The sequence below is a fragment of the Phyllostomus discolor genome, chromosome 4 (genome assembly GCF_004126475.2).
Source record: "Phyllostomus discolor isolate MPI-MPIP mPhyDis1 chromosome 4, mPhyDis1.pri.v3, whole genome shotgun sequence".
Taxonomy (NCBI): domain Eukaryota; kingdom Metazoa; phylum Chordata; class Mammalia; order Chiroptera; family Phyllostomidae; genus Phyllostomus; species Phyllostomus discolor.
The window spans coordinates 182,373,553-182,401,110 of NC_040906.2; the positions used below are offsets into that span (position 1 = coordinate 182,373,553).

At 36.0% G+C, this 27,558-nt stretch overlaps 1 protein-coding gene across 4 annotated transcripts in view; it reads left to right on the top strand.

Annotated features, from left to right (window-relative positions):
• The window catches only part of LAMA2 (laminin subunit alpha 2), a 516,934-nt gene that overhangs the window by 446,804 nt on the left and 42,572 nt on the right, over nt 1–27,558 (top strand). For all 4 annotated transcript variants that reach the window (XM_036024687.1, XM_036024688.1, XM_028508983.2 and 1 more), the window contains 6 exons: nt 4,397–4,540; nt 5,534–5,667; nt 7,533–7,692; nt 10,494–10,618; nt 21,123–21,285; nt 21,963–22,107. In XM_036024687.1, the coding sequence (XP_035880580.1) occupies nt 4,397–4,540; nt 5,534–5,667; nt 7,533–7,692; nt 10,494–10,618; nt 21,123–21,285; nt 21,963–22,107 (871 nt within the window). The remainder of the gene's footprint in view (nt 1–4,396; nt 4,541–5,533; nt 5,668–7,532; nt 7,693–10,493; nt 10,619–21,122; nt 21,286–21,962; nt 22,108–27,558) is intronic.

Genomic DNA, 27,558 nt, shown 5'->3' on the forward strand with positions numbered 1-27,558 from the left:
GTCCTGATAAGTCCACATAGCCATCTGATACCCCACATAGTTATTAGAATATTATTGACTTTATTGTCTATGTTGTACTTTGTATCCCCATGATTATAACTACCATTTAGACATTTTTGTTATATCTTCATTGTAAAGAAATTTTGAAATATGCCCATATATTTATGTTTTGAGCATTTTCCTACTTCGAACCCACCCCCTGGAGAAAAAGTTAAAATTCTGGCATGTCAATGTATATAACCTGTCTCCAGACACAAAATGAAAGAGATATAAAAGTAATGCTAGAAAAAGTGACCAGTGCCTATGGCTTTTAAGGAAATTTTCAATCACTTTTGGATATAGAAGTCACAGCGAAGTGTCCCACTTTTTATAAGATGTTAAAAATATGTAAGCAGCCAAATTTTTTCAATGAGTTTTATACAAATTGAAGATGACATTTGGCTGATTGGTAAACATATTTGTAACCTGGTGTGAGAGGCTGGATGTGGCCTTAACACATATACAATGGGACCAAGCAAATTAAAGACACTTATTTTAAAGTAGTTTTTTTTTTGCTCTGAAATTGAGTGGCTGATGCTCTTTTTAAATGAATGACCAATTTTTTGGATGAAAAATGCATGGAAATCCAATAGATATAAAATAATGGGATCTTCAATAATGTTTAACTGAGTTCATGATGATAAATTGGTAAACAGTGTTTATGAGAAATGCTTTAAAGATACCTAATGCTTGGTGATTTGTTTAGAAGTCTTACTAAGGATTCACTTTAGAAATAAGAACAGTTGATAAAAGCTAGTATCCTGAGGACATTTTTGTTTCAGAAACCTTGCCCCTCCAGAGAAGTTTATCAATGCCATACTTAGATTATGTAATTTAAGGCAGTTAAAATAAATATCTATAATTGTAAATAAAAGCACAAAACATTTAGATGAGAAATGAGTAGGTAGGGACGGGTTACCAACAGTTTGGGCTGCCTGAAATTTTCAGGCACTGAACATGTGTTCAAAACCACAAACCAGAAAAGAGAAAATCCAGAGTACTTGGCATATAAATGTCTAAAAGTTGGCCAGTAGGTTACTTAGTAAGATTAATTGTTGGCATATTGGGTATAACTATGATGTTCTGAGTGATGGTTGTTCTGTATTTAGCTGTAGTTTGGATGTGGTTGTGTAAGGAGATGAGCTATGTTTATCTATGCTGCCATCTTGACCAGAAGTGGGTCACCCTCTTGTTAACACACCCATCATGTAATCCCCTATCATTTCTACCAGGTGTATCTAAGCAAGGGCAGAAACTCCTCCCATGACCAAACGGTCCTGTATTCTACCCATATCCAGTCATTTCTTCTCTTAACAGTAACTGACGAGTGTTATAATATTGTGTTCTTTAAACAAAAATGAGTTACTTGTGATTAAACTTGCCATAAGCTTATAAAGCATATATGGAATAAAGATAAACCACACACAGTTCCTTTTGATTAGTAATCCATCCCCACTAGAACTTTGGATATTATTCCTGCTAGAAATAGCTCAATCCGTTGTACTCCTGAACTCCAGTCAGATCTTGATTTCTTCTCTCTGATCTTTTTACAAAGTCAATGACACTTGCAGCCTGCCTCACATACTAAATCTACTCAGTGCCAAGTTCTTTTCCCCTGATGCTTTTGGTTCACTTGCTATGAATTTCTAAAAATTCACTATGTCCTATATCTTTTCCTAAACACTACAACATCTGAAGACTGCATTTCTCCTACCTGCCCTCTACTATAGCCTCTTTCTCTTGCTGTACTTCTCCTTTTCATCTCTAAGCCCTTGGATAAAGCTTTGTATATCTAAGGGCTTGCTGCTCCTCTATCATGTAACGTTCTCTGACAACCCCCATTGTATGTCTGCTGCCTAGTATTGACATCCAAAGAACAGCTGTACATTTCCTAGTTCTGTTTTTTTTGTGATTTATTTTGATTAACCTATTCTAGCATTTTGTGTGAAAGGGAAATTCCATCTTTTGTGGAACAAAGAACTGACATATTGGCTGAAAACCACAAAACCAGAAAAGACTATCTTCTCCAGAACACCGGTCAAACTTTCTGGGGACCAAAAGTGACCCCAGTACTGTGCCTCTCAGTGAGCAGACACAGGGACCCACCCTTTTGGGAAAGAAGGCAAAGACTGGGAAAGCAGGCTAAGCAGGAGGCTTTCTCAATTATTCCCCCAGGCCACCCCACAAGGCTCCGTGAGGGTGAGCCCCTGTTTCTTTCGAACACATGATTTCATGCACTTGAGATATAGTCTGAATAGCATATTAGCTGAGGAAACCATGTATGAATACATGACTTATGTGTAGTCTACAGGAGATCTGCCATATCCCCAGAAGTGCTCAAACATGTAGGAATTAACATATTTGTCACAACCAAAACCCCTCTCCTTAGCTTTCTCTTTTACATCCAACCAATGTTGAAATCATTACCCCTTTTTAATTTAATTTTTATTGTATTTTTCTATTACCATTTAGTCCCCTTCTGCCCCCCTCACCCTAGCAATCACCACACTGTTGTCCATGCCCATGAGTCCTTTTTCTTTTTGCTCAGTCCTTTCATTCCCTCACCTCCCCCACAGTAGCTGGCATACTGTTCTTCATTTTTGAGTCTGTCCCCATTTTCCTTATTACTTCAGTTTGTTCCTTAAATACCACATATGCATGAAATCATATGGTGTTTGTTTTTCTCTGAATAGCTTATTTCACTTAGCATAATGTTCTTCAGGTCCATCCATATTGTCACAAAGGGTAAAATTTTCTTTGTTTGTAAGGCCAAGTAGTATTCCAATGTGTAAATGCCCCATAGTTGTTTTATCCACTTACCTACTTGTGGACACTGGGGCTGCTTCCACATCTTGGCAATTGTAAATAATGCTGCAACGAACATAAGGTGCTTATGTTCTTTTGAATTACTGTTTTGGTTTTCTTCAGATATATTCCCAGAAGTGGGATAGTGGGTAAAATGGCAGATCCATTTTTTGAAGTATCTGCATAATGCTTTCCTCAGTGGCTACACCAATCTGCATTCCCACCAGCAGTGCAAAGGGATTCTCCTTCCTCCACATCCTTACCAGCACTTGTTGTTTATTGATTTATTGATGATAGCCATTGAATTCAGCACCTCTTGAGTATAATCTATACCACTCTTGGAGTCCCACTGCTGCCTCACACCCTAACTAGACTCTTGGAGACACCTCCTCATGTCACCATAATGTAAAGACTTGTTTGGTGTCCTAGGCTACCTGGTTTGGAGTCTGCACAGCCCTTTCATGGAGAGGGGAACAATAATGTTCGTTGTTTTAATTGTGGAAACAATATGATAGCACAAAGTGCTAGAAAGATTGATTAAGAAAATAGAAATTCACTGCTAATGAGGACCAAGAGGTTTCCTGAAGGCTTGTATTTGAATCAGTGGCAAATAAAAGTTTTACATCTTTCCCAGTCTCTGCCTCCTTCCTTGAGCACTATCACGAGCAGAGCAACAGCTTCTCTCAGAGCCCAAGCAACAATGCTGCTGTCCTGAAAGGGCCCTTTGATGGTGCATCTGAACTAAGGGAAATGAAATAAAATAATCAGCTAGTGTTATTTGTGATAGAAGTAAGGCTCCGTAATCGACATAAAAATTGGCTTGAACGGTGTCAGTTCTATTCACATAGGAATTCTTTTCCTTGAAATTTATAGTAATTTTTAAAGATCTAGTCAACACAAAAGGGAGCTGTTAAATACATTTGTAGTAATAGCCATTTGGAAATTATTTGTTTCATTTCCTGGAAACTTAATAAAAAGATATAATTTGTTCTGAAATGTATGTTCTGAATGGGATGATTAATATTCCTCTTATTGTTAGAACATCTAGAACAAAACCTGTTTGCCCTCTTTCAACTTCAAGAACATGAGAGGGTAGATAATTTCCACTTGAAAACTGTAAGAAAAAATAGTTTCCTACTTGAAATGATACTAAAATGCCTGAAATTTGAATTGCAAAATTTCATTAAACAACCCTAATAAAGATATTACCATTAGCTTCATGTAAAATCAACTTTTGAAAATGTTCCCATGTTCATAAAGGAGTAAAGTATGAAGAGAAGAATTTTTTAGTTGCATGCTTCCAAAACTATGAGTGTGCTAACAAGACATGTGGCTGTGAACAGCTTATTGTCAAAATGCTGGTGAAAAGCTGCTCTTCTCTGCCCTCATTAATGAGTAAAATAGTGTCTGCATATGGGCATTTAATGACAGTGTTTGATAACAGAAAAATAACTTCAAAGAAGAGATGATGATGGCTGTGCGGTTGTTTGGGAGCTATTTAAACTTTCTGAGAGATTTAGTCTTGGTTCTTTGTACCTTGTTTTCCTTGAAGATCAAAGTATCTGTGTCTTCGGGAGGTGACTGCATTCGAACGTACAAGCCAGAAATCAAGAAAGGAAGCTACAACAATATCATTGTCAATGTAAAGACACCTGTTGCTGACAACCTCCTTTTTTATCTTGGAAGTGCCAAATTTGTAAGTCTAATATTCAGCTTTTCTTGCCTTATTGTGTATATGTACAGTCAGGGTTAATCCTGGTGGTGAGGAAAATGTACGAAATCCAATAACATGGTCCCAGAATTATGTAATATAGCCTTTCAGACTTGAAAACCTCAGAGTCCTACCTCGCAGAGTTCTGACGTGCCCAATTAAGTTAGAAGACAAATGAAGTGAAGAACACTTTTCGTAGTACTTACGCACATCTGCTTTCATGAGTATACCTGCAGTCACTTTGAATTATCTGTCCAGATCCAGCTATTTAAAAAGAAAAACTCATAGGAATAAAGCTTTGGATTTTTTTGTTTTCTTTGTTTTTTTTTGTTTGTACTTTTCTCTAATTGAGAAATTATAATGAACTTTCATGGTAAATGAAAATGGCAAAATTGTGTACTCATTTTTTGCCAATGAAAATTTTTCTGATTCATGTTGAGTTTATGACTCAAAGAAGTTGTGACTAACAGAGCCCACCAAAAAAGTCCTAATTCCTTTCATTTAAATTATTTGACTTTGCATTGCATGACAACCTTCCAAAATGAATATAATTTTTCAACAGACTACTCATCGCATAAGTCAGTACCTGGAATTCAGGTGAGAAGTTCAGGGTCACCTCATAGCTGGCCCTTCAAACATGTCAGTGCTCTTGGAGAATACAATGAATTATGAATCCAAGTATTTGCTTTATCTCTACCACAAGTATCAGGGAAAACATCAAAATTAGTCCTAACTGGAATTGATTAAATCAACACGTACACCTCAGCAGTATGGACAACTGTGTTGCCTTAAAGATACAATGATAAAGTATTATTTAACCATATGTAATAAGAGTACATATTGTTTGGGAATTTTATCATGCAGCTTCTAATTATTTCACATATTTGTAAATGGCACCTGTTAAAAGAACTCTGCTGGCCCTCTCTTTCTGGGTGCTTTATATATGATACGTATTGTTTTTGTGTTTCTCTGAACTAGGTTGACTTTCTGGCTATAGAAATGCGTAAAGGCAAAGTAAGCTTTCTCTGGGATGTTGGATCTGGAGTTGGACGAGTAGAGTATCCAGATTTGACTATTGATGACTCGTATTGGTACCGTATTGAGGCATCAAGGTAAGTAAATCAATAAAGATTAAAAATAAATGACAGAATTTTGAGGTAGTTTCCAAGTTTATAAGAGAACTCCTACCTTCTTGAAATGGAGATATATATATATACATACACACACACACACACACACACACATATATAATAATGTGATTATGTGTATGTGCATAATCATGTGTGAATTGCTATCTTTGTAGCACCTATTGGGAACTGACAAACCTTAGAGATCTTGACCAGATTTACTATTTGCTTTGGATCTCTTATCTGGCTGTCCCATAGAAATGTTGAGGTTGTTTTCAGCCACACAGTCGCACCTGAAGAAGTGCTGAGACAACTCACTCAGAACAAGCCAGAGCCTAAGAACTGCCCTGAATGCCTGTCCTTGGTGTGTGCAGTTGCTCTGCTAGTCTATCTACACAGTCTATACAGCAACCTCACCTACTGGCATGTACACTGTCTAAATGCTGCCATGAATGCTTAAAATGGGCAGCAACAGGAAATTGATTAATTCTGTCTTTGAAGCCGTAATTTGATTAACTTCTAGCAGTGTCTACATTACTTAGGAAAACCATTCCTATCTTTAAGACTTCCCCCTCAACTTCTCTTTTTTCTTATTCTCCATTGCTTACTATACCCAAGGCAGCTAACAGTTAAGAGGTATTGTTAAGGGCTTAGGGCTGGAGAGGCAGTTGATCAACAATCTGGTAATTGTTGAATCTAGGTGATAAATACATAGAATCTCATTCTGTGTTTGCATATTTGAATTTTTCCATAATAAAAATTTTAAAACAAAACTTAATGAGAAGCAATATCTTCAATTCCTTTGTAAGATCTTCAGAAAAGTGTGTGTGTATGAAAGAGAGAGAAAAAGACCAATAGACAAAATGTGCCTCCATATGTGGGGGTAAGAGTGGGGGGATTCTGTTTTTTAAGAATGTAAGAATATTTGTATTCACAAAGTACGATTCCTTTATCAGAATAGACATATTCTGTTAAATAGGTAGACTCTTATTTGATAAATTAATTTTATTGTTTCCATGTATTTCAATTAATACTGCACCTTCAAAGATAAAAAGATTACTAAAATGAGACAGCAGGGAGAGAAATATGACACTGAAGTTTTGTTATGACAGCTTGTCTCAGAAAAGAGACCAGATTTTCTTATTTAACAATTCATGGAAATCCATCACTTTTTAAAAAGAAAATGAAGTACAATAATAATAACTTTCAAAACCATATTAATTGAATTTAAAAGTGAAGTTCTTTTATACAATTTGTATCCACAGCTCTGAAGACTAGATATTATACAATATACATTAAGATGGTGTGCCAAACAATAAAAGATGCACAGTTCCAGGAAGACTACTTCAGCAAATCTGAATCCAAGATATAATAAGGGATTTTAGGAGAAATTATGCAGTCTATAATGCAGAAGGGTTCACTTGCTGAATTAAATTAGACAAAATGCTAAGTGAAGTAATATAAATTTATTTAAATAATATGTGTTGGTAAATAGTAAGTTGTTTTGTGAGCCATAGGAAAAGGGCTTTTTGTTTAACCAACAGCCACAGCCATTCCATCAGCTAATTGCTGCTGTGTCATTCCGTAGCAACGGACACCCAGGATCAGGGCGTGTGGCTCCCTGGTCCTGGCTGACTCCAACAGGAAGCATGTAGCGAAGATCAGACCCTGGGTTTTGATTTGCAGTTTAATGAATCAGACATTTTTGAAGCTAAATAACCCAGTTAACCCTCAAATTCCAAAACAAGTCTCTACATTTAATACTTTTCCAACCTGCAGCTACCAGAAAGGTGGTACATAATTCATTTTCTGTATTTCCTTCCACTTCCTTTCAACACGTACCCTGGAAGAACTGGGAGAAATGGAACCATTTCTGTGAGGGCCCTGGATGGACCCAAAGCCAGCATTCTGCCCAGTACACACCATTCAGTGTCTCCTCCAGGGTACACGATTCTAGATGTGGATGCAAATGCAATGCTCTTCGTTGGCGGCTTGACTGGGAAGTTGAAGGTAATGTGTTTTTCCCCATCCTGTTTGCCTCATCTTTGTAGACAACTCCGGATGTGATTACTTAGGGAGAAGCATGACAAAACTCCATAAAAGCTCAACCACTTTTTGCTTAATTTGTATTTTTGAAAAGAGGAACTTATGTTGAGTAAGAAGTTTCTTCTTTGAATATTTAATAGTGGAAGAACAATATTTTAAACCTATGCGTATTTACTTAAATACTTATCATGTTGTCCTAATCTGTGGCATCAATTTTTGTACATTCTTGTTTAATTTGCCTCAAAAGCAAAGTGATTGTTAAATATACTTTACTTCCTGAATCAACTTGTGATTTATTGATATAAAGTATTATAAAGTTCAAACTCACATCTAATTTAAAGGTTTATGAATACCTTGGGAAATGTCATAGGAGTCGTAAGCTTTTAAATTGTGATCTGATTTTAAAAGTTTTTAAGTTGCTTCTCTCCTCATTCTTATAGAATAATGTACTTAATATTCATAATTGCTTCATGGCAGGTCCTTGTACATTTCAAATTGCAAAGTGCCTGCATTTTCAAGAAGCTCATGCTGATTAAAAGGAATTAGGTGTGGAAAATGACCTGTGGGTGAAATGTAAGAGAACAACCAAATATAATGGTTAATCCTGAGGTTGTCAGAATCATCCCAGGATGAGATTAGTCAGGAAATGTGAAGAGCCAGGTTGACCTCGAATTTATGAGAACTGAACCTTCTTATAACTGACGTTGTTTTATTTGCTTTGTGTACAAGATATGACTCCAAAGTATTGTAATTGATTCCGCAACTATACACTAAATCATTCTCATTTCTTAGAACTGCATATAAATATATATAGTACATAGTAATATATGGTCATATTGTCCAATTTCTCTTCTCCCCAGAAAGATGAATATAGGGGTAGCACAGAGCAGTGCAAAAACCATGTATTTTGAAATCAAGTCCAGGTTGGATTCTCTGTTCTATCATTTACTAAAATATGACCTTAGGCAAGCCACTTAACCCCTAGGGCTTCAGTTATGTCAACAAGAAAAGGAGGATGAGAATATCTACTTTGCCTGTATATTAATAATACATTTTATAACAGTCATATAGATTTTACTGTGTGCTCTATAATGTCCTAAGTCGTTTACATGCATTATTTTTCACAACAACCCCAAAATATAGGTAGTATCTTCCCCTTAGTTAAGACATCTAAGTAAGAGAGAAGTTAAATGACTTCACCAAAGTCACACAGCACTTAGTAATGGAGCTGCAGTTAAACACAGGTTTATAGGCACAAGTGTCTGCACTCCTCACTACCATATTTCATGGCCACAGTGAGTAGGGAAGTTATGTGCACACAATTTATAACAAATGCCTAAGGCATGGTAGTCACACCTTAAATTGCACCTTAAATCATTTTTATTGTTAGCCAATGTCACTGGCACAAAGCAACTTTCTTACAACAATCTCGGGAGAAAATAAAACACGCATATGAAATCTATAGAAAATCTTAATGATTTTGACCAAGAGTTTCAAGGAAACTGACACACCAGAATATGAACTGAAAACTAAAAACAAGTAACTAAATCAACATGCTGATGAAAATCCAAAGGAGGGGGAAGATACATACAAGTATATTTTTAGGAGGCAGGAGGGCAACGCAAAAAGCAAGTAGCATCCACAAGTAGGATAATCAACCTCTGGAAAATTAAGAGAGGTTTTGACTAACAGCAGAGAATTCTAAGGGCTGCCTGACTTACAAATGCCATCAGCTCTGATCAACATTTTTCAACCTGACAGTGCACCTCTTCTTCGCAGCGAGAGGAAGATGTGCATGTCGATGAGCTAACTCTAAGACTGTAGCTACACATTTTACCTATTCAGTGACCATCCTCTTACATATGTTCTAAAACCCAAATATGTCCATTCACTCCCGCTCAACCCAAGATTGTTTAGAGAAATGTGGATTAGCTTTGTCAAAGTGTTTTTAAAGTTATAGAATAGGCACCTATTAGGCACCAGAATATAGAATTTATGCATAATATGTCAAGATCAAGAGGAACAGTTGTTTAAATTACAGCAAGGTTCTCTACCATGGACTGTGTTGTTCCCCCTCTTTGTGACCGTGTTATGTACCAAGCTAAAGACCTTTCCCTATGAGAAAGACACCAGGGTTGTCATTCAACAAATATGTATTGAGCCCCTGGGAGATGTCAGGCCCTGGGCTGTGTCTACCAGCAGACTGTACCAACATGGCCCCTTTTCTTACAACTTTACTCTTTTGTTCATTCTTCTGCATGGGAAACCTGCTTGGGCATTAAAGAAAATGAAAAATTGGGGACAGCACTATCATAGGGTGAATAACTCATTTACAAAGGGTGCATTAGTTAATATATACCCCTTTTATGTGGAAGAAATATTCTTAGTGATATAAGAGCACAAACATTTGTTAAATACCTTCTATGTCAGCCACTCTATATGGAACCATAAGTAAATTATCTAATTTAATCCTCCTAAAAATCCATATTAGACACATACAAAATAGCATCTCAAAGAAGGTAAGTTGCTCACCTCAAGTCAGAAGCTAGGAAGAGTTTGTTTATTAATGGTGATACACTGATATAGCACAAAGTAACCAGGATCTGTGAGGATGTGATATGGTTAAAAGATGAACATGTGCACAAAGAAGAATATCAGAAAGAGTGGGTAGTGACTATTCCACATTCTGCTGCTCATAAATCTTATGGGCGTTCGAAGATTTTTAGTGAAATTCTAAATTCTAACAGATATATTTCTCTCTGCAGAAGGCTGATGCTGTACGTGTAATTACATTCACTGGCTGCATGGGAGAGACATACTTTGACAGCAAACCCATAGGGTTGTGGAATTTCCGAGAAATAGAAGGTGACTGCAAAGGATGTACCGTCAGGTTAGTTGAGATGGTCTGGCCTGTGCATCACAGAAGCTTCCGTTTTATTGTGCACTATTCTACTGTCACATGGATGAGATGGAGCAGGCTTGAAGTGATTGCGATCAGAGGTAGATTTAACATGATGCCAGTCAAAGTTCAAGTCCCTCACCCAATTTGTGCAGGCACTTTCCAAGGCTCTAGAAGGTGCTTTAGCATCATTTTTTCATGGTCACATGGTTTTGTAAAATGTGCAAAGGTCAGGTGTTTTAACCCCAACTAGTTAAGACTACTGTCTCTTTCCACTTAACTTCTCTTCACGTCCAGGAGGTTTTTAGTGTCTGTAGATACCCTGTAGTTATAATTTCTTTTTCTTTTTTAAAAAAATAATATTCTAGTTTTATTTTTATTGAATTTATTGTAGTGACACAGGTTGCAAGTATACAGTTCTATACTATATCATTTGAATAGTATACGCCATCATGCATACGCCTACCAGCCAAAATCAAATCTCTTTCTACTACCATTCATTCCCCATATGCCTTCTCCCACCTCTTTTTCCCACCCCTTTTTCCCTCTGGCAATCACCATACTGTTGTCCATGTCTTTTCTTTTTACTTAATCCCTTTCCCTTTTTCACTGAGACCACCCCTCCCCCCTAGCAATCATCAGTCTGTTCTCCATATCTATGAATCTGTTTCTATTTTGTTTATTTTGTTCATTAGCTTTCACATATAAGTGAAATCATATGGTATGTATCTCTCTGACTGGCTTATTTCATTTAGTATAATACTCTGCAGATCCATCTATACTGTCACAAAAGGTATGAGTGACCTTTTTATGGCTGAGTAGTATTCCATTGTGTAAATGTACCCAAGCTTTTTATCCACTCATCTACTGATGGGCACTTGGGCTGTTTGCAAATCTTAGCTATGGTAGAGAATGCTGCAATGAACATAGGGGTGCTTATGTTCTTTCAAATTAGTGTTTTGGGTTCCTTCAGATATATTACCAGAAGTGGAATCACTGGGTCAAAAGGTAAGTCCTTTTTTTTATTTTTGAGGTATCTCCATACTGTCTTCCATGGCGGCTGTACCAATCTGCATTCACACCAATAGTGCACAAGTGTTCCCTTTTCTCTACCTCCTCGCCAGCACTTGTTGTTTGTTGATTTATTGAGGATAGCTATTCTGACAGGTGTGAGATAATAGCTCATTGTGGTTTTAGTTTGCATTTCTCTGACCATTAATGACATCAAGCATCTCTTCACGTATCCATTGGCCATCTGTATGTCCTCTTTGGAGAAGTGTCTGTTCAAGTCCTTTGCTGAGTTATTAATTGGATTGTCTTTTTTTTAGTGTTAAGTTGTGTAAGTTGTAAATTTTGGAAAATACTGCTCATCAGATGTATCATTGGCAAATTTGTTCTTCCATTCAGTGAGTTGACTTTTTATTTTGTTGATGGTTTTCTTTGCTGTGCAAAAGCTTTTTAGTTTGTTGTGGTCTCAGTTGTTTGTTCTTTTTTTTATTTTGTTTTTCTTGCCCAAAAAGATATATTAGAAAAAATATTGCTACAAGAAATGTTTAACATTTTACTGCCTATATTTTATTCTAAGATTTTTATGGTTTTGCAATTTACATTTAAATGTTTGATCCATTTTGAGTTTATTCTTGTGTATTATGTAAGGAGGTGGTGTAGTTTTAATTTTTTGCATGTATTGGGTGAGCTTTTCCAACACCATTTATTGAATAAACAGTCTTTACCCTGTTGCATGTTCTTGCCTCCTTTGTCAAATGTTAATTGACCATAAAGCCATGGGTTTATTTCTGAGCTCTCTATTCCCTTCCAGTGGTCTACATGCCTGTTTTTATGTCAGTACTATGCTAGTTTGATTACCATGGCCTTGTAATCTAATTTAGTATCAGCTAGTGTGATACCACCAACTTTGTTGTTCTTTTTTCAAGATAGCTGTGGCCATTTGGGGTCTTTTGTGGTTTCATATACATTTTTGGAATATTTGTTCTAGTTCTGTGAGATATACCATTGGTATTTTAATAGGAATTGAATTGAATCTATAGATTGCTTAGGGCAGTATGAACATTTTAATGATGTTCATTTTTCCTATCCATGAACACAATATATGTTTATACTTGTTTGTATTTTCCTCAATTTCTTTCCCCAGTATGCTATAATTTTCTAAGTACAGGTCTTTTACATCCTTGGTTAAATTTATCCCTAGGTACCTTATTTTGTTGTTGTAATTATAAATGGGATTGTTTTCTTAGTTTCTTTCTGTTAGTTTATCATTAGTATATGAAAATGCAGCTGATTTCTGATTATTAATTTTGTATCCTGCTACTTTACTGAATTCATTTAGCAATTGTAGTAGTTTTGAGTAGGGCCTTTAGGGTTTTCTACATACAATTATCATATCATCTGCAAATAGTGACAATTCTATTCTTTCTTTCCAATTTGGATGCCCTTTTTTTTCTTCTTATCTAATTGCTATGGGTAGAATTCCAAGTACTATGTTAAATAATAGGGTAAAGAAGACATCCCTGTCTTGTTCCCAATCTTAGGGGGAACACTTGTAGTTTTTGCCCATTGAGTATGATGTTGGCTGTGGGTTTGTCATACATGGCCTTTATTATATTGAGGTGTGTTCCCTCTGTTCCCACTTTGCTGAGAGTTTTTTTTATAAGTGGATGCTAGATTATATCAAATGTTTTTTGTGCATCTGTTTATATTATCATGTGCTTTTTAACCTTCTTTATGTGTATGTGATGTATCACATTTATTGATTTGCAAATATTGTACCAAGCTTGCATCCCCATAATAAATCCCACTTGGTCATAGTGTATGATCTTTTTAATGTATTGCTGGATCTGATTTGCTAATATTTTGTTGGGGATTTTAGCATTTATGTTCATCAGGGATATTGGTCTACAATTTTCTTTATTTGTGATATCTTTATCTAGTTTTGGAATCAAGATAATGCTGGCCTCATAAAATGAACTTGGGAGTCTTCTCTCATCTTGAATTTTTGGAATAGTTTGAAAAGGATAGTTCTTCTTTGCATGTTTGGTAAAATTTACCTGTGTAGCCATTAAGTGCAGGACTTTAGTTGGCTGGGAGTTTTTTCATTACTGCTTTGATTTCATCAGTTATAATTGGTCTATTCAGATTTCCTGATTCTCCCTGATTCACTTTTGGAGGATTGTATGCTTCTAGGAATTTATCCATTTTGTCCAGATTTTCCAGCTTGTTAGCATGTAACTGTAATAGTCATCACAATTTTTTGTACTATTGTGGTTTCAGTTGTTGCTTCTGTTTTTCATTTCTTATTTTATTTGTTTGGGTTCTCTATTTTTCTTGATGAGTCTGGTTAAAGGTTTGTCAATCTTGTTTATCTTTTCAAAGAACCAGCTCTTGGTTGCATTGATCTCTTGTATAGTTTTTTAGTCCTTATGTCATTTATAGCTGCTCAAATATGTATTATTTTTTCCTCTACTTACTCTGGGTTTGTTTGTTGTTTTGCCCCTAATTCTTTTAGATATAGGATTAGATTGTTTATTTGAAAACCTTGCTTCTTCAGGTAGGTCTGTAATCCTATGAATTTCCCTCTTAGCACTGCTTTTTCTGTTTCCCCTAGATATTGGACTGTTGTGTGTTCATTTTCATTTGTCCCAAGGTAACTGTTGATTTCTTCCTTGATTTCACTGCTGACCCATTCATAGGTTAGTAATATGTTAATTAGCCTCCATGTGTTTGAGTGTTTTTCAGGGTTTTTTGTAATTGATTTCTAGTTTTTTGCCATTTTGATTAGAAAAGATGCTTGATGTGATTTCAATCTTCTTGAATTCATTAAGGCTTGTTTTGTGTCACAACATGTGGTATATGCTAGAGAATGTTCCATGTGTACTTGAAAAGAATGTATATTTTGCTGCTTTGGGGTGAAATATTCTATAAATATTAATTAAATCCATCTCCTCCAGTGTGTCATTTAAGGTTGCTCTTGTCTTGTTGATATTTTATCTCTGAGAGTTATCCATTGATTCAATGGGTATTAAAATCTCCTACAATGACTGTATTACCATCAATCTCTCTCTTTATGATTTGCTTTGCATATTCAAATAATCCTATGTAGAGTGTATGAATGTTTACAAGGGTTATATCTTCTTGTTGGATTGATCCCTTTAGTATTATATAATGTCCTTCATTGTCTCTTTTTATGGTATTTGTTTTGAAGTCTATTTTGTCTAAGTATTGCTGCCCAAGGTTTTTTTTTAACTTTCATTTGCATGGAATATCTTTTTCCATTTCTTTACTTTTAGTCTGTATGTACCAGTATCTTTTGCCCTTCTAGACAGTATAAATATATGGGTCCTATTTTCTTTCCATTGAGCTATCCTGTATTTTTTTATTGGAGCATTTAATCTATTTACGTTTAAAGTGATTATTAATAGGTACTTACTTATTGCTATTTCCTTTTTCATGCTTATGTTTCTCTCTATATATATTCTTTTTTCTTCTTCTTCTTAAAGAAGGTCCTTTAAAAGTTCTTGCAATACTGGTCTGTTTTAATGAACCCCTTTAGCTTTTTTTGTTGTTGTTCTGGGAAGTTCTTTATTTTGTCTTTAATTTTAAATGATAGTCTTTCTGGATAAAGTAGTCTTGGTTTTAGTTCTTTGCATTCATCACTTTGAATATTTCATGCCTATCCCTTCTGTTCTGAAGTGTTCCTGTTGAGAAATCAGCTGAACACCTTATGGGGGAATCCCTCAAAGGTTATCTTTCTCTTGCTGCTTTTAAGATTCTCTCTTTATCTTAAACCTTTGCCATTTTAATTATAATGTGTCTTGGTGTGGGGTCTGCCAATCCTCCAGGCACAGGGCAAGACTGGCCCCCATTCCAAAGCCACACCATGGCTGAAGCTCCAGGATTCTCCTCAGGGCCACACGATCCAGATCTTCTTTTTAATGAGACTCCTATTTGCCCCGAGTCTCCCTCCCTGTAATGGAGCTGCAAGTGAGTGTCCTAGAGCAGGATCCTCTGCCTTGGCCTTTTAAGAGAACATCTGGGTTTCTAGCAGACTCCCTTCTCTTCCAGGTGGACAGAGTCCCTGCTGATTTTCACTGTCAGATGCTATGAAGGTTCCTCTTTCTCACTCTGGTGCTCTGGGTTGGAGGTTCTGGCTTGGGATTGAGACCCCACACTCCTCAAGGAGTACTCTGGCAGCAGAATTATCCCTCCAGCTTCTCAGCTGCAGCATATGGCTTCAGGACCAGCCCTTTCCATACCTCTGCCCTTCTTACCAGTCTTTATGTGGCATCTTCTGTAAACCTTTGGTTGTAGTATTTCTGTTCAGCTGTCTTTCCATTGGTTATTGAGGTTGATTGCTTTACAGTTTAGCTGTAAATCCAGTTTGACTCCAGGAGGAGGTGAGTGTAGCTTCCATCTCTTCTGCAGCCATTTTAGAATCCTATGTTTTTCCTATTAAGAAGAGAGACTTTCTTCAAACTAATTAAGTTTCAGACCTCACTAAGCCTGGATTCACACCCCTTCTGTTTTTAACAGAACATTGAACTCTAGTGCAAGTTTTAGCTTCTACAGGATTTTTCAAATAACACCTAAGGTTCTCCAAGTGTTTCAAGTGGAAAAACTCATGGGCTTTAAAGATTCTGCTTAAGAGCAGAGGAGAAGGGGTCAAGATAAGTCAGGAGAAATTGCCATGATACATATCATCAATTAACAGAGAGGTTAGACTGTAGGTATTTTAAAGTATTTAACAAGCAAACAAATGATATATGGAGAATACATATTCTTAGATACATCTGAATAGAGGATATACAATAATTAGCTATCAATGGAGGATTTCTCTGCACAAAAAAACTTAGAGCTCACTATTCAACTCTGCCTATAACAGTTTTAATTATATTAAATTAAATAGATACAAATGTAATATATATGCATAGCAATTCTAAAATCAATAGGTGCTAAGGAGTTTACATTTTTTATTTCTAATTTTAAAGGTACATGCCAGGACCCAAATTCCCCATTAATGTGGAAGAGTGCACATTACATATTTTTCTTAGCATCTCTATATTTTCAGAGAAGAAAGTAGCCCTCCCACAACTTCTTTCTCTAAAAGGTTTAACTTACAACTTCCTATTTATTCTTGCCATTAAAGACTTGTCAATGTGGCATTGAGGGCCATTTGCAATCCTGACCCATTTGAAGTGGTTTGGTTAATAACCTCCAATAAAACCTAATACAGAACGTTGTCTCTGAAAGTTCTTTCAATGCAACAAAGACAGTGAAGTCCACATTAATATTCTGTGACTCACAAACAGCACCAAATTTCCCTGGACATTTCTTTGGTAAATTTATAAGTAACATTTTTGAAAGCTTATTTATCAACAAAAATCAAAAGCATTTAAATGTCTCTTCAGCAGTGCATATCATGTATCAAGACAACATTACAAATTATCAACTCTGCAAAGATCTCTATGCCTTCAGTATATAAAATATTATGCAAATTAGTACAAATATAGTAGTATTCATACATATAGGCATAGGGTTTTTTCTTAGGTTACAGAGATTTACACTTACAACTTCCTGATAGCATGAATAAGCCCAGTAGTGGCTATCAGGAAACATATAGCTAAGAAAGGAGAAAAAGAGAAACACTAAAATATCAACATACAAGGCATAATAAAAATCCCTTTAAAAAGGTGCATTCTGAGTATACCACAAGTATTCACATTGAGTTAAGAGCATCAAGATCTGCTTCATGGAGGAGGTGATATTTGAGATGGGCCTTAACATAGAATAAGAGTCCAGAAGAAGAGATAGCAAATAGAAAGTGAAGAGTATTCTGGTCCCAGGGACTAGTGAGAGCAAAGTTAAGAAGACCAGAAAGACGGTGAGTTCATAGAAAAGAGTGAGTAAAATCTGTTCTGCCACATCACTTGATTCATAAATGTGAATTTGCTCATACAGGATTGGCAAATGAGCAAATGATTTCAGAAAGGGGCAGAAATCATCTAGGTTCTTACACAGTTCTTCCCAGCATATAAATGTCTGCACCCATGAGTAAAGGCAGCTGAATGAATGCAAAGTATACCCGTACAGCTGTGGATGCCAAGCTCAGGAGCACTGGACCTATAACACAGCCTGTGCACAGTGCCCAGTCACTCAGGAACTTGCCCTGAGTTTGGCCAAGGCTCTGTCTTAGAAGTGTTCAATCCCCAATTATCCTCCATAATTGTGCTTTGAATTGTTTTTATTTATTTTTATTTAAAATTTCATTTAAATCATAATTGACATTTAATATTGTTTGATATTAGTTTCAGATGTACAGCATAGTGGTGAGACAATCATATACTTTACAAAGTGCTCCTCCTGATATTTCCAGTACCCACCTGGCACCATACCTCGTTATTACAACATTATTAACTGTATTTCCTCTGCTGTACTTCATAGCCCCATTTCTGCTTTGTGACGACCAATGTGGTTCTCCCAGTCCCTTCACCTTCTTCACCAGTCTCCCAACACCCCTCCCTATATAGCAACCCTAACTGTGCACTTTCACCGCATCTGTGAGTCACAGGGTCAGCTCTTCTGTCCATTCCTTGCCATTAGACTGCCTTCACCTATGCCTTTTAAGGTAAAATTCCATGTTTACTAAAATAATCATGTATTATTTTCAACAACCTTTATGCATGTTGCTAATATTTCAACCAAGATTATTATTATTTTTTAGTTCTCTGATTACAAAGTTGCCTAAATTTTGAATGATTGCCCAATCCTATCTTCCTATAAGCCATGGTGTTTGTAGAAATAACTTTGACAGGACTCTTGGTGTGTGTTTTCTTTTCAGGAGAACATAGATCAAAACTTAATATAAAAACAAATCATTCTAGTTTTAGGGAAGAGATGGTTATATCAGCAAGATAAAAAAGATGAGGCTATACATCACAGACTGAGGAAATTTTAAAGATGATCTTAGAATGTCAGTGTTAGAAATTCACATCTATCCAGGAGTCAGTAGTAAGTCTATAATTGTTGTTATGCTTTATAAAGAGTAACCTTTCAGGGATATTAAAAAAAGAAGTATATCTTACTGTTTTTTTTTAATTTCTGAAAATCACGTTAAGATTAAAGTAGAAAAGAAAAACTGCTACAAGTAGAATTTATCTAGCTGAACACTGAAATGATGATGAAGTGTTAATATACTAAACCCTATATACATCTGCTTCTATGGTCAACAGGTCACATGAGGGAGGGCATGGCTGTTCTAAGTAGCATAGCCAATCCTCACCAACTTGACCAGACATCGAGGTTCAAAAGAGAAACCAAGACAAGTTAAGAAACTTAGCATTTATTAATAATAAAAAGAATACTTTCCTTGGTGAATGAAAAAAAAACTCTAGTATAATATTAGATTTTTGAAGTAGTACAGAGTATACCTAGAAAGACTCATTTTTTTCTGCTTCTCAATGTCACCTGTTTAAAGCCAGGCTTACCTGGTTATGGCCAATGAATTAAGTGAAGTAGGTTGTGCTACATCTATACATTTAGCTATTCTGAGCACAAAACTCTTTCCTGCAGATTTCTCTTTTGCATGAATACGAGAATGTTCTATAGCATTGGAGTAGGATGGGGCCTTAGGAATTATTCAGTAATCTAATTCTTTCAGCTCATGTTTGAGAAATTGAAACCTGAAGTTTTGAGTGACTTATAGCAGGGCCTTAGTAAGATTCCATATCAGACTCCAGAATCCCTGAATCTAATTTGCTTTTTTAAAATGCTATTTTGAGGGAATAAATAGATCAAGGACATAAGGGCACCAAGGTATAAATATCCCAGAGTTTTGTATAAGAAAATTAAAATGTGATATTTTTGTTTTGATTCTAATACTTATCCTGACATTGAGGTTTTAAGTTGTTTTTATTTTTGTTTTTTTTTAAGTGATAAATAACAATCCATTGAGTCAAAGCACCCAGAAAACTGTCAACAGTGATTCCTATGTCCCTTTCTGGTTGTCACTGGTAGCACGGCAGTATACAATGCACAATTCTAGTATTTGAGAACTCCAAAGAAACTTTTTAGTGGACTCTACACAACATCCTCTTTTCTCAAATGTAATGACCCAGAAATTAATAAAGTTGTTGTAATAATGAAGACCAATAATAACCAATTTATTTGCTATTGATTATACTGTTAACTGTTAATAGGTTGTTTTAGTTCCTCAAACTTTTAGTTAGCACTTTCCATGAAAATTGAAAAGCATCTTTAAGTTTATATTAGAAAAAAATGTACACATTTGATCTTATTTCAAATTAGATATACCTTAAAATTACAAAGACCTAATTATGAAAGAGACAATAAGACACCTTCCTTTTGTCTGGAGAATTTTATTCTTCTGTGGTCCAAGAATAGACAGAAAGCCAACTTGTCTAAAAAATGTAACAGCTCTCTGTGCACAAGTCCCTAATATTTGTCCACCATTATTTTTCTCATTAACCAAGGTTTCATGCAAATAATATTCTAGGCTCTTGTTATGGTTCAATGACATATCTGTAATATATCTCAATATCTCCTCTCTACCCTCAAGGTATTATAACTCTCCAACTTTAGAGATTCAAATATATGCTAATATGCAAATATTTAAAGTTTAAAAAGTATCTCCACAGTTGAGATTACTCTGTAACAATATCAATTAGATAGATAGATAATAGATAAATAATATATAACTTCTCATTTTTAAAAGGAATCTTTTTAAATATTAAATTTATAAGACTTATCTTAGATATTCTTTAATTATTCAACCAGTGTAGTTTCTGTGAGGCAATTTGCTATCCCAAAATCTCATTAGCCAGTATCATACTGGATGCAGAGTTAGTATCTGGCACGGAGCCGGACCCAAATTTCTAGTTGGTCTCATAGATCTTATATTCTAGTGAAGAGGACAGATCAACAAACACACAAATAAAGGGAGGTGCCCTTCATTGTCTGAATTTAATCTGTCCCAGAAAAACCTATTGGATATTAAGTATTCAGGGAGTAGGGACCTATATTTCACTATGTTTTCTTTCAACTCCAAGTTTGTACTTTTTGACCACCTTCACTCATTTCATCCAACCCCCTCACTGGTATTTTGTGTATATTAGAAATGTAATAATGCATTTTAGCCCATTCAAAAACACCACTCATTCAATTCACTGAAGCATAATTAAATGTCAATATAATCATCCACCAAGTACTTTAGTAAAACATACGCCATTTAAAATATCAGTGGCCTAGTTACTTAACATCTAATGAAGTCCAAATCATAGATGGTGGTTACTTAGTCTAGGATGGTGGCCGTGGAGACAGAGAGACATGGAAGTATAGAAGGTATATTTGATATTGTTTCTGCCCTATAACAGCTTACAATTGAGCCTGAGAAGACAGTTCGATGTACTGAATACTGATAGACCAAGTAGACATTGTCTGATTCATGTGAAATATCTCTCTTCAGCCCTCAAGTGGAAGACAGTGAGGGGACAATTCAGTTTGATGGAGAAGGCTACGCGATGGTCAGCCGCCCCATTCGCTGGTACCCCAACATCTCCACAGTCATGTTCAAGTTCCGAACATTTTCCTCAAGTGCGCTCCTGATGTACCTTGCCACAAAAGACCTGGTAAAGATATGCACAGCTTATCTTCCATAATTGAAATTTTTTGTTTCTTTTCCCTAGTATTCTGATGCAATTATTAGTTACTGTTAAATTGTCCCTTATTGTTTGAAGGAGTCTGTGATAGCCAGGAATGAGTGATGCAGATAGCACTTATATATTTTCATTGATAATGTTAATTGCAGGTATAATTTAATTATTACTTATTTTCAGTATAACTCCCCATATAACCCTTTCAGAGAAGCACCCAGTGAAGATTACCCCAGTATGGAATCATGAAGGAGCAAAACTTCTTCCTTACTCTTCTTCTATAGACCTAAGTTGAAAGATGATTCTAAATATGCTCACTGTTTTTTCCAGGTCAATATTTCTTAGTAAATTCTTTCAGAGAGCATATTTTTTCATTTGCTTAATATGTTTTGAAAAGAACCCACTTTATACTCCTGTCATAAAAGGATACATCTTAGTAATTTAGTTGTTACCATTTGGACCATACCATCACCCCCCCCCCACAAATATTCACAAAATAGTAATAGCAATTCTATTTTCAAAATGGAGCTTAATTACCAATCAATACATTCAGTAATTTAGCTATAAGGCCCTATTATAAACCCCACAAAGAAAGTGGCTACCCATATATCTCTGTGTATGTAATCACTGGCGTATTTTTACTCTATTAATAGAAAGATTTCATGAGTGTAGAGCTCACTGATGGGCACATAAAAGTGAGCTATGATCTGGGTTCAGGAATGGCTTCCGTTGTCAGCAATCAAAACCATAATGATGGGAAATGGAAATCATTCACCCTCTCAAGAATTCAAAAACAAGGTGAGTTTCTATAGCAATAATGCACTGTGAGCCATAATCATGTTCTCCAAAGCTCTCATGTACCTAATCGTCAAGAAGACCCTGTCTGTAATTTTAGGTACTCACAAATTCTGTGAGAAATTGGTGCAGTCATTTCTTTGGCTTAGATTACAGGTGGCCTAACTTAGACATGACTGACTGAAGAGCCAAATGGTTCTCTGTCATTTTCTTTTGAAACTGAGAGCTTAATTTCAAAGCATAAAATTGTCTTACAACTTGTAAAATTATATCCTGTAGTAGGATTGAAAAAGTTGTGTGCTTTTCTTTCTTCTTCTTCCTTTGCTAAGACATTTCCTTTAGAAAGACCCCCAGGTAGAGTTATGTAGGTCGTTAGGTCACAGCTACCCATCGTTTGCTTTTTGAAATGCCAAAAATCTGTGTGTGCAAATAAATGACTAAGAATGATGTAACATTTTCATGGTTACAAGACATTTTGAAAACTTGTTCCCAAACATTATCTAATTGGTTCATATCAGCAGGTATTTTGTTCTGGTGTTAGAGAAAGGGAAACATAGACTTTAACATCACAGGTGTCTGCATACATTGTCACAACCAAGACAGAAATCCAAATCCATTAGGTTTAGTGTGCTGCTATTTTTATTTAAGTATAAGTTTCCCCGTTCTGTGTACTATCACATTGCTAATATCTGCAAATGAAACTTTGATACTTCTGTTTATATAATCAGACCTAATTAATTCTGACCATGTCAAAGTAACATTTCATGGAAACTTACCATATTTTTTGGACTGTAAGACTCATTTCTCCCCCTCCAAATTTGGGAGGAATAATGGTTGTTAATGCTGCTGTTGAAGTCTGTTTACATTTATATTGGTGAAATATTATGTTATTTATGTTATTAAATATTTTACCACACTTTTGCTTCAATTTTTTTTCCTATTTTCCTCCTCTAAAACCTAGGTACATCTTATGGTCCAAAAAATATAATAGGTGTAACATTGCACGTTGTACCATCCTTCATTCCTGCATTTAACAAATACCTGTCAAGCACCTACTAAGTATGGGGCTGGCCAAAAATTCATTTGGTCTTTTTTCTGTAAGATGGCTCTGGTAGTGCTCAGTTGTCTCTAACTTCATTTGAAACAATTTTGTTAGATTGTATTGTGACAGCTGTCATATCAGCATGCTTTAAAACAACTTATCAATATTGAATTTTTCTGTAGCCATTTTAATATTGAAGATGGAAGAAAACACACGTGTTCAGTATATCATGCTTTATTATTTCAAGAAAGGTAAAAATATAACTGAAATGCAAAAAAAAATATTTGTGCAGTGATGGTGAAGGTGCTGAGATGGATTGAATGTGTCAAAAGTGGTTTGCAAAGTTTCATGCTAGAGATTTCTCACTGGACTGTGCTCCATGGTCAGGTAGACCAGTTGAAGTTAATAGCAATCAAATGAGACATTAATTGAGAACAATCAACATTATACCACATTGGAGATAGTCAACATACTCAAAATATTAAAATCAATAAAGTTACTGGTCAAAGTGAAAAATATGTCTTTTATTTTATAGAAAAAACACCACATGGAATTTTTGGCCAACTCAATACTATGCAGGAACTAAATAAAGTCTATGACAATTTCTTAACTTCAAGGAGCTTGTAATCTAATGGGGCAATAGGCAAGCAAATCAACAGTTGTTGGACAGGAAGCTAATTGCTGTGTAGAGATGTGTCTAGCAGGCTAGGAATCTCAGAAGACAGGGACATTTAAGTCAAGCAGAGAGGTCATCGCCCAGGGGAACACCCCTGAGGTACAATCAGAAATTGAGGAGTTCACTGGAGGGAAGAGCACCATTTAACATTTCAGAGAAGTAAAATGAGAGTCTGGAGTGCCTCAGAGAGCACAATACAGAGTACATTGTTTTCCAACTGTTTTTTCCTGGAATACAAAACCCTGGAGAAACCCCTTTTTGTATAAAAACTGGTTGTGTGCTTGTACAAATTGGAATACTGCTCAATATACTGTCCCCATATAAGAGAGACGTAGTGCACATTGCATGTTGGAGGCTCTGCATAGTCAAAACAATGTTTAACTCTGTTTGACCCAACATTTTCCAAACATCTTTGATTACCAGAATCCCTCTGTTTCCACAATATTAGCATTCCGCTAAACACATTTTGGGAAATGCTTTAGTAACTACAAGTAAATCCACAAGCTAATAGGATGAATGTGGATATAAAATTATTAAATGGGGCAAGAGAGATACAGAGCCAGTTCATAAAGGGTCTTATAAAATGAACTAATGAGTTTCAAGTTTATTGTGAAAGCTATAGAGAAGTACTAAGAGTTTTAGTAAAGGGTATGATACCATCACACCATCAGATTTGTGCTTTAATAATGTTTCTTTAGCAGCAATTCAGCAGATTTGTGACAGTTTTGGATGCTTCTGCAGTCTGCAGTAAAGCAGGCGAAGAGTGAGGAGAAGGAAACCAGGAGAATGGAGAGGAAAGAATGGAGTAGGAAGATATTAAGCATTTTAAAACTAAAGAGCTGTGTGATATACTCAGTGTGAATGCTGTTAATTTATCAAGAATGATTCCCTTTTTGTTTGTTTTGTTTTTGTTTAAATAACAAAAATATGGCTGTACTATTGACCAAGCTGTTGGTTACAGGAAAGTGAATAGGTTTTCTGGAAGAGATGCTGAGTTCTATGTTAAACATGTTATGTTACAGGTAGTACTCTTACCATCTTTCACAGCCTAGGAAAGCTGTGTAATGAAATGGGCAGGCAGTTAGTTGTGTGTATCTGAGGATCAGCAGAGCTCTGCAGAGGGATGAGTAACTAGGAACTGTCATCATGTTTTACACAGTTGTAGCTGAATAGGGATGGGAAAAACCAAGCTGACATATCTAGAATAAGATGATCCAGAGCCCTGGAGCCAACAGCAGTATTGAAGCAGTACGGTAAAGGAAGATTCCACAAAGGGGGCTGTAAAGAAATAAATGGAGAAAGGAGAAAAAAAGGAAGGTAGATTTTCAGTAGATCAAACTGGAGGCAGAGTGACTAATTAGGTCCAATTATAGTCCAGGCTGAAGGTGAATGATGGCTTCAAACAAGAGTTGCAGGGAGATATGACACTAGGGAAATGAAAAATAAATCCATGGTGTGATAGCTCTATACAGTTATTAGAATGTCTAAAAGGACAGGACTGGACATACCCAGGCCTGGCAAGGATGTGGAGCAGCTGGAATTCTTATACACTATTGACAAGGACATAAAGTGGTACAGCCACATTAAAAAAACAGGCTGGCAGTTCCTTAAAAGGTTAAATATATACCTACCATATGAACCATCTTAAGTATTATCCAGGACACATGAAAGCATATATTCCTACAAAGACTTGTACCAGAATGTTCATAGTACCTTTTTTTGTGATGCTCAAAAAAATTTTTTAAAAAAACCTCATGCATCCATCAGCAAGTGAATGGATCTACAAACTCCCACACAATGGAATAATATCTAGCAACAAAAATAATGAACTTAATGTATACATATATGGATGAACCATAAAGCAGACAAAAAAGAGTACATCCATGTAAAATTATATAGAAAATGCAAACTAATCTACAGTCACAGAAAGCAGACAGAGCCTACGTGTGGATGGCGTTGTGTCAAGAGGGACAGGAAGGACGACAAAGAGGCATAAGGGAATGTTTGAGGTGATGAATACACTCATTTTTTATTATGGTGATGATTTCATGGATATACATATTCAAAAAGTTGTCAAATTATATACTTTAAACATGAACAAATTATACCATGTCAATTCTACTTTGGTAAAACTGTGTTTTAAAATAGCACAGATATTACAGTTATTTAGAAGATGAAATTAATAGCTCTGTTTTTGATTGATTAGATGTGTGGAATGGTGGGAGAAAGTCAGGATGACCATAACTTAAAAGATTAAGTGGGGGCGGGGGGGTGGCCACAGTGCCACAAAATAAAATGAGTAATACAGATTTGGGAATAAAAAGATCATTTTGATTTGGAATATGTTTAGTTTAAAGTACCAAGGAGGTAGGTATACAGATGATGTCTCACCTGTTGAATTTGAATTTTTAGGCAAAAATCAGGTTTAGGCATATATATACACATTTGAGTTGTTATCATATGGGAAGCAGATATAAACTTGAGGGTGCCCAGAAAGCTAAACCCTGAGAAGTGGCCCAATGATGACACGTTAGAGAACATAAACATTTCAGAAGTGTTCAGAGAAATAGGGCCTGGGAAGGAGACTGACATTGGTGATGAATGGCAGAGAAGCTGGAGAGTTTGATATTATGGAAGCCAAAAGGAGAAACTTTCTAGAAGGAAGGAAATTTAACAATATCAAATGCTACAGAGATGTGGACTAAGGACAGGAAGACCTGTTGGGTTTGTTGGATGTGAGGGGGTCACTTGGATTTGAGCAAGATCAGATTCCATGGATAGGATAGGGGCAGGAATTCAAACAAGGCTGCAGATAGGTGGGCCCTTGCTCCCGTTCAGCTACCAGAAGAGTTGTTTTACATGAATCATTCTCTACTAGTTGGTAAAAGTACTGTCCGTTGAAATTCAATGCTTCCTTCATGCAGTAGCATTCCCTGCCTCTGAGAGTCACTTAATAGAACCACAGTCCACTACCAGTAGAAGTTTGCCAGTCCCACAAGTGCATTCAGATGGACAGACGTATGACTTCGAAAGATCATTTGGACCTCCAATGGACTCAGAAAGAGAAGGAAGGAATTACCAAAGTAAAAACAAGTCGTTTATAATGACTCCGCGTTGACTGTGAAGTGCTAGTTAGGCCATTACTCTGTGTCTAGTAGTTAATAAAGCCCTTATTTCCCTGCTTACCCATAAATGATGTCTGAACTCATCAACACTAAAATTTTATGTTAATAGCTATTCTGTAAGGGAAAGAAGTAGGGCAAGAAGTAAACGCAAGTGTTAGCATTTCAATGCAGTAACCATTTCATCACTGTCCCTCATGAAGGATAGAACCCTTCCTCTAAACCAGTGAAAATATACCAACCTGTGTCTCTCTGCCAGAGTTAATGCTTGGGCCAGTGAGTTTCAATTCCATTGTGTTTCTGCTCTTTAACCAGTTCTTCTTAGAATGACTTCTAAAAATGTACGTATTCACTCAGGGATAAGAAGGAAAACTACCTCCAGTCACTGGCTTGTCTGAGATAGAGGCAGAATCTCATTTTCACAGACACCATTAAAATATGTACCAGGTCTGTCTGTAGAAAGAGGCTATCTTTGTGTTCTAGGCAACAGCCCCAAATGAAAACTTTGTAGATCTGAATAAAAAGGAATATGTATGAGAAAGTCTTGAAAACAGTGTTTTAATTTTTTTTTATTTTAGCAACCAGTCAGGTCAAAAATATATGTGTGTGTGAAG